This window comes from Molossus molossus, unplaced genomic scaffold, assembly GCF_014108415.1.
Source record: "Molossus molossus isolate mMolMol1 unplaced genomic scaffold, mMolMol1.p scaffold_m16_p_23, whole genome shotgun sequence".
NCBI classification, from domain to species: Eukaryota; Metazoa; Chordata; class Mammalia; order Chiroptera; family Molossidae; genus Molossus; species Molossus molossus.
Genome location: NW_023425359.1, coordinates 10,710,697 through 10,724,137, shown reverse-complemented (window position 1 = coordinate 10,724,137; position 13,441 = coordinate 10,710,697). Strand labels below are relative to the sequence as shown.

At 37.7% G+C, this 13,441-nt stretch overlaps 1 protein-coding gene across 5 annotated transcripts in view; it reads left to right on the top strand.

The window, feature by feature from the left end:
- Nucleotides 1–13,441, top strand: part of CEP170 (centrosomal protein 170) — a 111,978-nt gene that overhangs the window by 25,042 nt on the left and 73,495 nt on the right. For all 5 annotated transcript variants that reach the window (XM_036277342.1, XM_036277340.1, XM_036277343.1 and 2 more), the window contains exons 2-3: nt 1,425–1,570; nt 8,367–8,456. In XM_036277342.1, the coding sequence (XP_036133235.1) occupies nt 1,466–1,570; nt 8,367–8,456 (195 nt within the window). In that variant the 5' untranslated portion in view covers nt 1,425–1,465. The remainder of the gene's footprint in view (nt 1–1,424; nt 1,571–8,366; nt 8,457–13,441) is intronic.

Below are 13,441 nucleotides of genomic sequence, written 5' to 3'. Positions count from 1 at the left end.
TGAGTACTTAAAACAATTTTTAATAGCATAAGAATAATGCTTATGTATGATTTTGTGATCTTGAAAATGTTAAGAAACTTCCTGTTGCTCGTATTTGGCTCGGGTGTTTTTAGTTTATTTAGGCTAATTTTATTTCCTTTTAACATGTCTTATTGTAATGTGTTAGTTTTTTTCTCTGTTGTCAATAATCATAAAGCTGTTGACCTACTTATTAGTATCATGTTTTAAAATTGTCCTTTCTTGAAAAAGCAGTATGCAAATTATATACTATATTTAGATTAGAGGTTTTCTCTTGGGTAAAAATTTTTTTTGATTCTCTGTTGCTTGGCCAGGAAGTACATATGAAATACTGAATACCAATTTGACAGAAATTAGACAGATGGAAAACAAAGAACATCTGTATCATGGAGTTAGGTATTGAATGGAAGGTTATGAATCCACATACATTGACCATATTAGTCAGATGAACTTAAAAAGGAATAAAACTTAGCTTTACAGAAAATATTTGCCTGTTTTGTTGAAACCCATTGTTTCATGAATGTGTAGATAAATTTATAATTATATAGGATTTTTACCTTAACACAGATTTTGCTTTAGTGTATAGATATATTTCTTATTACAGAATATCTCATTTCACTCTAGTATAGTTTGCGTCTAATTAAATTGTATCAGAATGTACCATTTTATGGAAGAAATATTTACAAGTTCTATTTTTTATTTCATAAAAAAAACTATTGAGTAGATACTATTATTATTCTCATTTTATAGAAGAGAAAACTAATGGACATGGGGTAATTAACTTGCCCAAGGTCATGCAGAATAAAAAGTGGTGGAACCAGGAGTCAGACTCTTACCTGTCTATCTGTTTGACTCTAAGATTTATGTTCTTAATGACATAGCCACATCCTCTAGGACAATAGTTTTCAAAGCTCAGTCCCATAGGTCTCTGAGAGTCCACTAGTAAACAAAGAAGCAGGTTCTTTGGTTTCTATTGTTCTTAATCATATATCAAATTCATTTGAATTTAGTCTCTTTCTCAAATCATTTATAAGTTAGACATTTGTGCAATATTGCTAGTATTTACTGAGGTTAACATGTTTCTAATGTGACAATTTTCTTGAGGATCATAGGCCTTCATAAGTGATGCTCAAAGTCTTTCAGGAATGTGGTCAGTGTTTATTAAGTTGACTACCTACTTAATTACCTAACGTCTTCCTTTTTCATTCAGCTCTTAGTGGAATCTCTGGACTTACATCACGAAAGAGAATGTTGGTAGGCATGTCATTTCCTGGGACCTGTGAACTGTGTTTATCAGGGGTAAATGTTGAATGCAGTTATAGTCTTAGACCTACTTATGTGGTTTGGTGATTGGATGCTAAATCAAAAACTATCTGAATGTGTATTTTCTGAATCTCTCTCTGCAGGATGACGTAGCTTTGCCAAAGACTTAGAAGCTAAGCAGAAAATGAGCGTGACATCCTGGTTCTTGGTGAGCAGTGGAGGCACTCGCCACAGGCTGCCACGAGAAATGATTTTTGTGGGAAGAGATGACTGTGAGCTCATGTTGCAGGTAATTGCATCAGACTCTGTATGTGTCTACTCACAACCTCGAATTGGCATACAATATTTTCCTACTCCTTTGGAGAAGAAGACTACATAGATTGAACTTTCTGGCTCTCCCTCTTTTAGCGCTAGCTATCAGTTTAATTAATTCATTATTTTCTCCTTCATGAATTATTTAAAAATAAGTTCTGCCCTGGCCAGTTTGTTTCAGCAGTTAGAGCATCAACCTGAAGACTGGAGGGTCTCGAGTTTGATTCTCGGTCAAGGGCACGTACCTAGGCTGCAGGTTCAATACCTGACCCTGGTCAGGCTTATGCGGGAGGTAACCAGTTGATGTATCTCTCTCGCATCGATGTTTCTCTCTCTCTTCCCCCTTCCCTCCCTTCTTTCCACTCTATCTGAAAACCAATGGGAAAGTACCTTTGGGTGAGGACTGACAAAAAAAATCAATAAGTTATAAGTTTTGGGGATTATATTTTGAAAAAGGAGAGCTCAAGAGTAGAGAAGTTTATTCTTAAGAAGTAAGAAGTTTCACATTTAGCAGTTTGAAAATAAGACATAAGTAATTTATAAAATTTGCATAATATGAAATAAAGCTGAAAATCATGGGCACTTCAGCAATATTGATATTAGTTTCACTGCTGCTTTTAGAGATGTTCATTGCAACACTTTCCAGTAATTTGAGCATAATTTAACATTTTTGATATTTACTGAATTTGGTTTAAAGGAGTTACTTTTAAAAGATACTTGTAGGATATTTTTGAGTGAGATGATTAGCAGAAACATGAATCTTTAGATGTTTGAAGATTAGATTTTTTCGTGTGTTAATCTTCACCTGAGGATATTTTTCCATTGCTTTTTAGAGAGAGTAGGAGGGAGGGAGAGGTGGGGGGGAGAGAGAGAGAGAGAGAGAGAAGAATTGATGTGAGAGAGACACATCGATTAGCTGCCTCCCTCATGACCCCTACTGGGGACAGGGATCGAACCTGTAACCCAGGTACCTGCCCTGGACTAGAATTGAACCCAAAACCCTTAGGTCCACAGGCCAACATTCTAACCACTGAGCAAAACTGGTCAGGGCAGGATTAGATATTTTAATAGGTCCTGGCAATCTAGCATAAAGTTTTATTACCTTCCTCCCTCCTTTCTGGTTAAAAAATGTAAATAAGAACTTAGAGTGGAAATGTTTATTAGCCCATTGGTTAACTGGGGAATCTTGCCTTCCTAAGGACATTTAGCAATATCTGGAGACATTGTGATGGTTACAAATGGTGTGCATTTGGAGGTGGTTGCTACATCTCACAAGTAGTGACCAAGAGGCTGGGTGCTGGTCAAGTTTGTGCAGTGTACAGCATCCTTTCTCCCACCACCACTAAATACACACTGCAGAGGTTTGTCTGGCCCAAAGATCCAGTGCTGAGAATGAGAAACTGAATTATCTCTTTAAGAATCAAATTTGCGTATGCTTATTACATTTTTACTTTAAAATTAAAGAACTTATTTTATAGTTTTGAAACAATAAAAGTAAAGGCACTGTATAGCTTTGTGAGTAGATAAGTGAGTTGCATATATAATTCCACCTTCATTATACAAATTCAGTGAGAGAAATAGAACAGTACAGAGGTTTTCGGGGCTCCTCAGTGAGATGGAGCGGGAAATATGGCACCTGAGACAGAGGCAGTGATGGTGGTGCTTGCGTCCAGGCCCATTGGAACCGGACCACACCTGAGGTTCTCATAGGGGAAACTTATTCATCAGGGAGTGGAAGAGGTGCTTTCCATGTGTCCGCCCAACAAATGTGGGGATGGCTGGTTAGGAGCTTCCAGGGTAAGTCTCCTCTTACCTGGAAATAAGCAGTGTTACCAGTGGAAGCCGGGAGACCAACACAGGTGCCTGTTCACAGGAGCCGGTATTGGAAAGGAGAGAGCTGCTCAGACAGAACTCTGCAGAGGGTCGCTTTCCAGCATGCTCTGAGGGCTGGTCCGCACTCGTATGTGAGGAAACTACCCAAGGGCAAGGCAAAAGGCACTACAAAAGCTTTGAGTTTCCAGTTCCTGGAACTGACAGGGTCAGGAGTGGTGCCTTCCTAACAGCCAGACTGGAAAACCTCGTGAGTCACTGGGCATTGGTCTCTGCCACCTTGTCGTGGGGAATAATTAACCCCAGACTGAGTTCTATTCTCATCTCAAAAAACAATACCCAAAGCATCACACTGTTGTCAAGTAATTTAACTGTGTCCCCGAACAAAGCTCAAGAATATTTATAGGAATACAGAAATATCCAGCACCCAAAAAGGTAAAATTCACAACTTCAGTATCCAGTACAAACTGAACAGGCTTGTTAAGAAGCAGGAAAATATGGTCCATAATGAAGACTGAGAAAAGAGTTCTTGTTTCTGAAGAGTTTGGCAAAATAAATGGCAAAAACAATCTTGATAAAGATTTTTAAATGGTGATGACCCACAGTGGCAAGCTATCTTTCTCTCTTAAGTTTTTTAGCAGAAGTATCCGTGTATTTCTGAGCCTTTCCTTCCTCTTAGAACTTTAGTAGGAAAAAAAAGTAATATAAGAAGTAATAATGATGTTTAAAAAGTAGCTATTTCATACCTAAATTATATATGACACACATCAGGTAATCATTTGTACCATTTCATGTTTTAGGTTTTAGTTAGAAATTACTCTACTTGAGTCTTGATGCTTTTTCCTTGTGTCTGGCCTGAAATTCTGTTTTATGTTTTGATTTTATTTGATGGCAGGCGTTTTCTTTTTCTTTTTTGCAAAGTAAGTATTTCTTAAACAAATGAAAAAGTGTTTTTGCTTCATTTTCGTACTTTTATTTTCCAAAAATTTGCTGGGTTTATAATTATCTTGTTTGAGTCAGAATTTATTTTCTTTCGGTTTTGTTGTTTTAAGCCACCCAGTTTATAGTTTCTTAAAAGTTCATCTGAACTTGATAATTTCAATAGTTTTGCTACTTTATTATCTAAGAAAGTTTTTCTACATCCATTCCCTTTTTAATCTTTATTATTGAGAGTATTACAGATGCCCTCCCTGTCCCCCACCCCACCCCCTGTTTTTCCTCAAAAAGAGATTGGCCAAATAGCATATATTTTATTTCCGACAAACCTTTATTAAATTAAGCATCTGCTGTGTGCTAGGCACTATGCTGGGTGCTTTGGGATTAATGTGTACACTGATAGGGTCTCTGTCCCTGAAGGCGCAGAGTCTAGTAGAAGGAGATGTTCGTGTAAACAGTATGGCACCAGACAGTAGTGGGCGTTGGTGTGGGGTGCACAGAAGAGGGATTTGGTTATTTCTGCCTGCAAGGAAATGTGGGGATGAGAATCTTGAAAGACTTCATGGAAGGGATGGCTTAAACTCTGAATAATCTTAAAGGATGAATAAATGGTTCCTGGAAAGTTAGAGTGTGGTTGAATACATGATATTGGAGATAGACAGCCAGTGTCTGTTTAGATAATTAAAACAGTTCCTTTAGTTTCATGTGGGATGCGAAGGCAGATCGTTTGAGAATCGAAGGCGCGACGGTAGAAGAGGCCAGGTGTTGGAGGGCTTGCGTGCTAGAGTAAAGGCTGTGCATTTTGCCTTCACCGGTAAGACTCCTGAGGAGCTTTGAAGCGGGACACTTGCTTTTCCTGATCCCACTAACTTCCTCACTCCACTCCTGAACCCCCAACATGGGAATGGCAGGTGAACTCACTCTGTTGTTTCCGTATGTCGTTAGTGTGCTCTACATTTTCTGGTAGTGTTTTGGACTTATTTACCCCCATAAACAATTGGAGAGCAGGGTGAATATCAGATTCAGAATATTCCAGGTTTCTAGCAAGTTGTGAACTTAGTGAAGTGGCCTCTCCTAATTATTTCTTCCTCAAACCCTTTTTCTCCATATGTCTGATGATCTCTGATCCATGTTGATCATGTCCCTCAAAAACGGCCATTCCCCGGCTTCATGAGCAGCCATCTGACTTATTTCCATATCTAAGATTAACTTCACTTTGTGATTTTCCTTTCCTCAACCCTCATTTAGATTCTTTCCCCTTAAATTTCAGTACACTGTTCTGAGAGCTTTTGCTCTTTCTTTATTATATTCTCACAGAGAGGTTATTTGTGATGATCCATTCACTACTTTTTGAGAGCCTCCCTGAACTTGAAATCTCACTTGCTTCACAACATGTAGAGATTTTTATCCTTAGACTAATTCAACTTGATAAATCCATAGTAAGGAGAAGCTATGTTCCTAGTGGTACTACATTTACTTTTGTCACCCTAATAACTGGATTTACTACTTCATTGGTTTCCACAGAGCAACAGATTAAAGCACAACAATAAAAACCAGAGTGAAGTTTGAGTGATTTTTAGATTTAATGCAAGTGTTACAGTGAATACAGCTGTAGTTTTGCCATAGTCAGTGGATTTTCATGTAAGCTGTAGAGAAGTGGCAATGACACTACTATTTATAAAATTCCCCTTAATTCTGATTTTTGCAGTTTTTGCTAAAGATACTGAGATTTCAGAGAAAACAAAATAATGCTAGAAAACAACCTTTAAAACTTTTAAGAAGACCAAGAGTGTAGGTATGATTATTGTTTAGGTTTTGTTGGAAGATTGTTTTAGGTTATGTACTGTTTCTTCCTAGTGTCAGTTACTTCAGGATAGAGGTTTGTATTCTAGAAGGAAAGGCCAAACCTTTTTTTTTCTTTTTTTATTTTAAAATAATTTATTTGAAGGTCATTTATAGTTTTTCAATATGGACTGGGAAAGAGCTTTTATTTTAGTAATATTTACTTGGAAAGGATCATTTCAACTAGGATTTACATCTGTATTGTTATTTTATTACATCCATATTGTTATTTTATTAAATGCTGACGTGTTCCCCATATGTAGCTAGGAGTTAAGCTCTGTTTGGTTGCTGTAGATAAAAAGTGTCAGAGGTTGACGTTTCCTCTAAATGCCCTTGTTTTTCTTTCCCTATTGTTTTTCGCATTTCCCTAGAGACTCCTTCTTAAATAATCTGAGTAAGGCTTTGTTTTTTTTTTTGTTTTTTGTTTTCATTGTAATCCCTTATTATGTATATATATATATATTTAAATTCCTGTTGAGGTGATGGTAAGGTTTGGGGGGAGGGGAAGCATTCTATGATTCTGTGAATTTTGGTTCTCAGTCTTTAGTGGGTCTGTGACCTTCATAGGTATATCTCACCTATGAAGGGGTTGAGTAACTCCATCCTCCTATGTCTGCTAGAGTCTGGTGACACCCATGTTGCTTAAGCTCTGGTAAAATAGTTTTCCTTGAAGTCATATCGTTGGTAAGACCAGTATAGTTACTTTTCCCCTCACCCCTCCTGAAGCAGGAGAAGATTTCTATCTTCACCCTGAGATTTTTGTGGGCATTCTAGGGGTAAAACTAATGAAAAAGTGGTGTCCCCTCAAGGCTGTGCCCCTAGGGGTTTTTATCTCTAGGTCAAACTTGAGTCTCCAGCAATTAGTCATGTTACCTTTAAGTTTTCCCGCCAGTAGCTGGCTGGAGAAATGGTTTCTGCTTAGAGTAAGCTGTGATTCTCTGTATTTGCCTGTCTCTCCAGTTTTTACGTTGGCAATTGGTCTCATGACCTCAATTCTCTGATGAAAGTAAAATGAGATTTTGATTTTCAGTTTGGTCAACTTTTTTCTTGTGAGAATGTGCACAGTGACTTCCAAGCTCTTTTATATGTTGGACTAGAAACTGGAACTCATATCTCCTCCCGATTTTGGATACTTCTTAGGCTTTTAGTATATCAAAGTTCACATAGTAACCCCATGTGAAGAAACCCACAGTAAGAAACGGTGTTGAGTTCAGATTCAGTGATTCTCAGACTACTCGCTGTGACTGTACTGTATTTGTTTCCTTTCAGTAAGTTTCCACAAGCTTATAGTTTATCTTTCCGGCGCTTCCGTCTAAAGCACTAAGCTTGGAGGAGGAGGGAAGAACTTTAAAGAGACTTAAAAACAATTTTCAAAAATCCGTTTGTCATTTTAGTTCCTTTTGTGACTTTCTCCTTTTCTCTCAGAGTTCTTTCATGAACCCCAGTTTTAGAATCCATGTTTGAAGTGAGGATCGTTCTATTCAGGAACGTGGCACATTGTGTTCCTTTTCTCTAAATCTTTGGACTCCTTAGACAATTTATATTGTGGTTTTCAGTATTAAAAAAAGAAAATCCTATGGGGTAATTTTTTTACAATATACATAAAACAAAAAATTATAATTCACGTGATTTCCATATAATAATTTCAGATTATGAAAAAAAAATTTATACATTCAACAAAGTCTGCTGATTTAAATTCTCTCAAACGTAGAATGTGTGAATTCGGTAGAAAAGAATACCTTGAAATTATGGCTGCTTTTCTCTTTGGAGAGTGATGCCAAGTTTCTGTTGTATAGTAACACAGTTTACTTTTTTTTTCTTTATTGATTTCTCTAAAAATCAAAGAGAGGAAGTGAGAAGGAGAGAGAGACAGAAACATCAATGAGAGAAAACATTGATTGGCCGCCTCCTGCATGCCCCCTACTGGGGATCGGGCCCACAACCTGGGCATGTGTCCTGATCCAGAATCGAACCAGCAACTTCTTGGTGCATGGGTTGACGCTCAACCACTGAGTTACACTGGCTGGACAAGTTTAAATATCATTTAATCCACTTGTACTCTGATCTACTACCTATTAATATAAAGTATCTAGCTGAAAATCTTTGTGCTTGTTACTTATTCTGGCATTTGCTTATCTGTATTAACTTGAAGCAATGCCTTTCAGTCTCGCAGTGTGGACAAGCAGCATGCTGTGATCAATTATGATGCCTCTGCGGATGAACATCTGGTTAAGGATTTGGGCAGCCTAAATGGGGTAAGTTAAGAATTTATCTTTTATCTTACTTGATTATCAGTGTAAGGTTATAAGAAGACAAATCAGATTACATTTCCTATTTAGTTTGCATTTTACTTTTAAATGCTTACTAGGTACATAATACTTTGGGGACCATACAGTAGAATATAAAACTAACCCATGTTCCCAAGAAATTGTATAGGCAGTAAATGCAAGAATTCAGAAAGTTTTTGGTTATTATCATTCTGATCTGTAATGTTTAAGAAAGTCTTCTTTGAGGGGAGAGAGGAAAGCTTGACCTCACTGAAGGGCTTGAATTTCTATGTGGGAAAGCAGTCGAGAGCCATGGCAGTAAGAATGCAGAGCAGCATACTTGGGAGACAGAGAAGTGTGGGTTAACTTCAGAAAATAAAGGTGGAGATGTGGTTTGGTGCTAGATGGTAGAAGACCTAGGACCTTTTACACCAGAGCAAAAAGTGACACACACCCATTTACCTGAACAACTATGATCTAAACACCTGTGTTCATTATTGTGGCTTTGATTCCTACTTTGAAGATATGTTTGTGTTATTGCAGTGAATTCTTTTCCTAATTCTTCATTTGCTTTTTCTAGACTGGCAGAATATAAATAGCCACAGAATAAGAAAAAGCTGAAATATTGAACAATGTATCTAATTTTTTTCTCAATTTTCTTCTGGCTCTACTAACATAAACAAATATAGTATTGTTCATATCTGTGCTGTTGAATATCTTAAAATGAATGTAACGAAAACCAAATGTATCCCAGTCATTTCTAACTGCTACTGCTTTTCAAATATACATTAAACATTATATGCAAAAACATATGCAGAAAATTGGCAAATGCAGTAAAACATTTTTTCTTGTTCTGAATTGGCCCACTACTGAAGGACTTGTATGTTTATTCTTTGAGATAATTACTTTGTAGGCATGTTTTTCTGTTGGTTTTACGCAAGCCTTTGTTAGTTTCTCATAGCACACAGAACGAGGTCTGCACCCTTCAGGTTTGAACTGAAATGTCTCACATTTGGCATCACCCACATTTTTAGATTCAGACTCCAACACACTTTCTCTTGCCATACCTCCAAAATAGTTCATACTAGACTGTCTCCTCCGAAAAATTTGTTAGATTTCCTTCAGCCTAGTACTTCTCCCATCTCCTTGTCATTCATAAAATTCGTACTTATTTGTAAAAGTAAAATCCAAATTTCACTTTTTTATGAAGGAAGCCAAGAAAAAGTACTTAAAAATATTAACTTGCTGATGTTGTTAACATGTTGAATGGATTAAAGTAGAGAGACTCAGGCAGACTAGGTAGAAACTGTTTTAACATGAGGCAAGTAAGGAAGAAGGAAGCGGTTTTGATTTCCAGTTCTTATTTGCAGAATTACTGTCTTCCTTCTCTGCACCTATAAAACTTTGTTTTAATCTCTGTTTAGGGTGCTTGATTCTCAAGCTTGTATTAAATCTGCGTTTGCACTCTGTCGCTGTACTGCACTGTGAGCTCCTGAACAGGTCATATGTTTACACGAATACACTGCTGTGCCTAGCGCGGGGCTCTGCGTGGTGTGTGAACCTACTCCCTCTTTTTTTAATGAAATTGAATTAATTTTTTATGTGAAGGACTTTATAGACTTCAATCTACGTCTGTATGTAGAATATTTTACTACTGTTACATTCTGTTTTTAAGTCTAGAAAGTTTTATCTTGACCCCAGTGGTGTTCAAAGGTGTCTTTACATTATTATCTTGGGAAATAAGGAGTGAGAATTACATCACAGTGTAATTTGTAAGAGACTATGATGAACTATAAAAATTATTTGGTGTTGGTTGTAAAATCAGGTGAAATATTAACTTCTAAGTCTCTGTAGGCTGACTTTTCTCATAACTTGATTGTATTGAATAATTTCATGAAATAAAATAACTCACAGAGAGCAGCATCTGCATTTGAACTTGACATCAGGACCTGGATTTGAATCTCATTCTGTAATTTACCAGTGGTCTAACCTGGGACAAACCACTGAGTCTCTCTGAACTTCAGTTTCCTCATATGTATTCATATTAGTTCCCCAAGTTGTATGAAAGTATAATGAATTGAAGTTTATGAATTTGAAAACTCAGTGCAAAACGTAGTGACCTTGCTTCAGCTTTAAAACAGTGAAACAGGAATTCCTGTAAACTGAAAGGAGTAGCTGTGACAACACATGTGGCAGAACTTCAGAGCGTCACACAAATGATAAATGTACTGTCACCCAAATGACAGCCTAGGAAATATGCCAGAACTGACTTTGGTAGCCAGAGTTTATGAACTGCCAACTCTCATGCATTTTATGTATAAGAGAATGTGTCGACTATTGTTCACAGCCTACTTTACTCCTAATATTCATATAATTCTAGAAAAGTGAGCATCCGGTTAGAAGTAGTAATTTCGGAAGTAAAGGGGATATACGTGTTGGTTATGAGCCCACTTGAAATCATACAAGTGATGTCATCTCAGGTTACTTAATTCTTCTGCTCCTCCGTTTTTGTTTTTGTTTTTAAATAGAAATAGGAAACTGGTAATCCTCTTAGGTTATTGTTAAGCTATAAGTAAGTTAATAATTTTAAACACCTTTAACAGTAAGCATTCATAAGTGTTAGTAGTTGTTATGGCAAGAACAGCAGTTAAAACAGGTTCAACACCCTGTAGCCTATATACTTCCCCATAAATATACTGTTGCATTTTTTCAAAGCATTTACCAACTAACCTCATTTTTTAAAAAACTCTCCTTGTGACCACTTTCACTCCTCTCTTTAATTTTACCCTAAAATACACTCCCAAGAGACCTAGATGTACACTTGATGTTATTACTACCAGAAACGAGGTCGCTGGGCCTGGGGAAGCAGGAACTGAATCTGGAGCTGATGTACGTTCTGAGTCATTTCCCTGCAAGGCCCTGAAGCTTCTGAGAACCTTGCTTGCCTTCGGTTCTTCCCGCCTCCTCCCTCCGCTGGAGCATCGCCCCTCTGATACTCCAGGCCCTGTGGTACCACTCACATCCATTCCAGCCCCGCCTGTGGTTACCCGGCTGCCCCGCTCCCTGGGCTCCAGCCCCTGCTGCGATCCCCTTCCACACCCGTCCTGTCAGCGCCAGACCCGCGTGGCGGGGAGGGTGAAGATACAACGGGATGGTTGGGGAGAAGAGATTTGTCGCTGATTGAAGTGGGGTGCTCCTGGCCACTCCGTTCAGATTTCCAGAAGCATTAACAACAGTATATGGTGGTCATAAGATTTTATACTTTCAATTATGTAATTTAGTCGCATGTAAATTAAATAGGTATTTATCTGGTTAGGTTTGCTTCGATGAGGTTCTTGGTTTGCATGGGGGAGTTTGGGGAGCCGGCCTGGCTTCGCACCCAGGCTTCCTTGGTGTGGAGAGAACGTGAGCTTTGTAGCTCAGAGACCTGAATCTGATTTCACAGTCCCGCCTGCCAACGTGGAGATCGGACTGTGCCTTCACTGTCTGCCTCCTGGTGCTCCCTGTCCTCCCTACCAGGTTGAGGTCTGATCAGATGACACATAAGAAACAAAACCTTTTTCTTTCCATATTCAATGTATTAAAATGCGTTATATCTACTTTAACAAAACGAGTTTTGCTCTTTGACATTTTCTTTCCTCCTTTTATACTTCTAGACCTTCAGGGGGCTTTCCCCCCAGTGTTTGCACTTGGTTTTTGTGAGCTGAAGCTTGTAATTCCTAAGACTTTTTACACTTAGGGACTATTTTGGTCACAAATGCCCCCTTGTTAAAAAGACATGTTTGTTGATCTCTGAAAATACCTGGTCCGTGTGTTAAACACACAGTAGGTATTTAGTGTTTAAGAGGGTTGATCAATCTTAATCTTTACAGTGAATTTCCTAGGTCATCTTAGGCATTTTGAGTAAATACAGTGTTTTAGGTTGAGACATTTAAAAATAAAATTGGCTTAGAACTGTGCTATTCTTACACATTGCACCTAATTGTTTATGTTCTGCATACTACACATCAGTGAATTACTACTGTTTGTAGTCTTCTCTTTTCTTTCATTTTCCTTAGCTTTTCTGTTTTGTAATTATATATAAAGTAATTTGGTAAACTTAAGAGATAAGCCAAAGAACTTGTAGGCATGTGTGAATAACCAAAGGACATAGACAACAATGCTAGGCTGGGGAGCGGGACAGGGAGGAGGGTACATGGGGGGAAAGGGAGAAACATCTGTAACAAAAATAAAGTAATTAATAAAAAAATGCAAAAATATATATATAAGTTTTAAAATACTCTAAAATATTTGTTTTTGAAATTAGAGTTTTAAATGCCTGATGCCTTTGAATTTTCTTTATATTAACATTTCAACCTTTCTGTGGAGCATGTGGCAAGCATACGATTAGGATTACTCATAAACCAGGTAAACTGAGGTGTGCTCTCAAGTTGTAGCAGTCTTCCACTGTCTCCAAATTTCTGTGCTTGAAATAAAGATTGCAACTTCTAATTTTCTTTTGTAGCTTAGAAACTGGTATCTGTGATGTATTGCCAAGTGTCAGTTATGCATAGGGATTTGAGAATATGACCATAACAGCATAATTCCCTTATATATTTTACTGACAGTCATTCAGGGCCCTTCTAAACTTCCTCATTACGGAGGGAACTTTCCTAAGTAAGGCTTCAGGGCCATCTTAAATGCAATACAATAGAAGATGGAAAAATGGAATTCAAGAGGAAAGAGGAAAGTAATTTTTAAAGTTCCACTTACCGAAGGAAACCTTGTTGGGTGTATTATATGACGCCTGCATTCTGGGCAGTTGAGTACAACGTTGTTCTGTGTTCTGTAAATCTAGCAGATTATAGATCCTTCACTTCCAGTGTACCAGGAGTAATCGTCGTTACTGTTTACCTTCTGTGTCCAGTGGACCCTTTGACTTGTCACGAATAGCTTATAGAAGTAAGCATAAAAAGATAATGGCACACAATGTG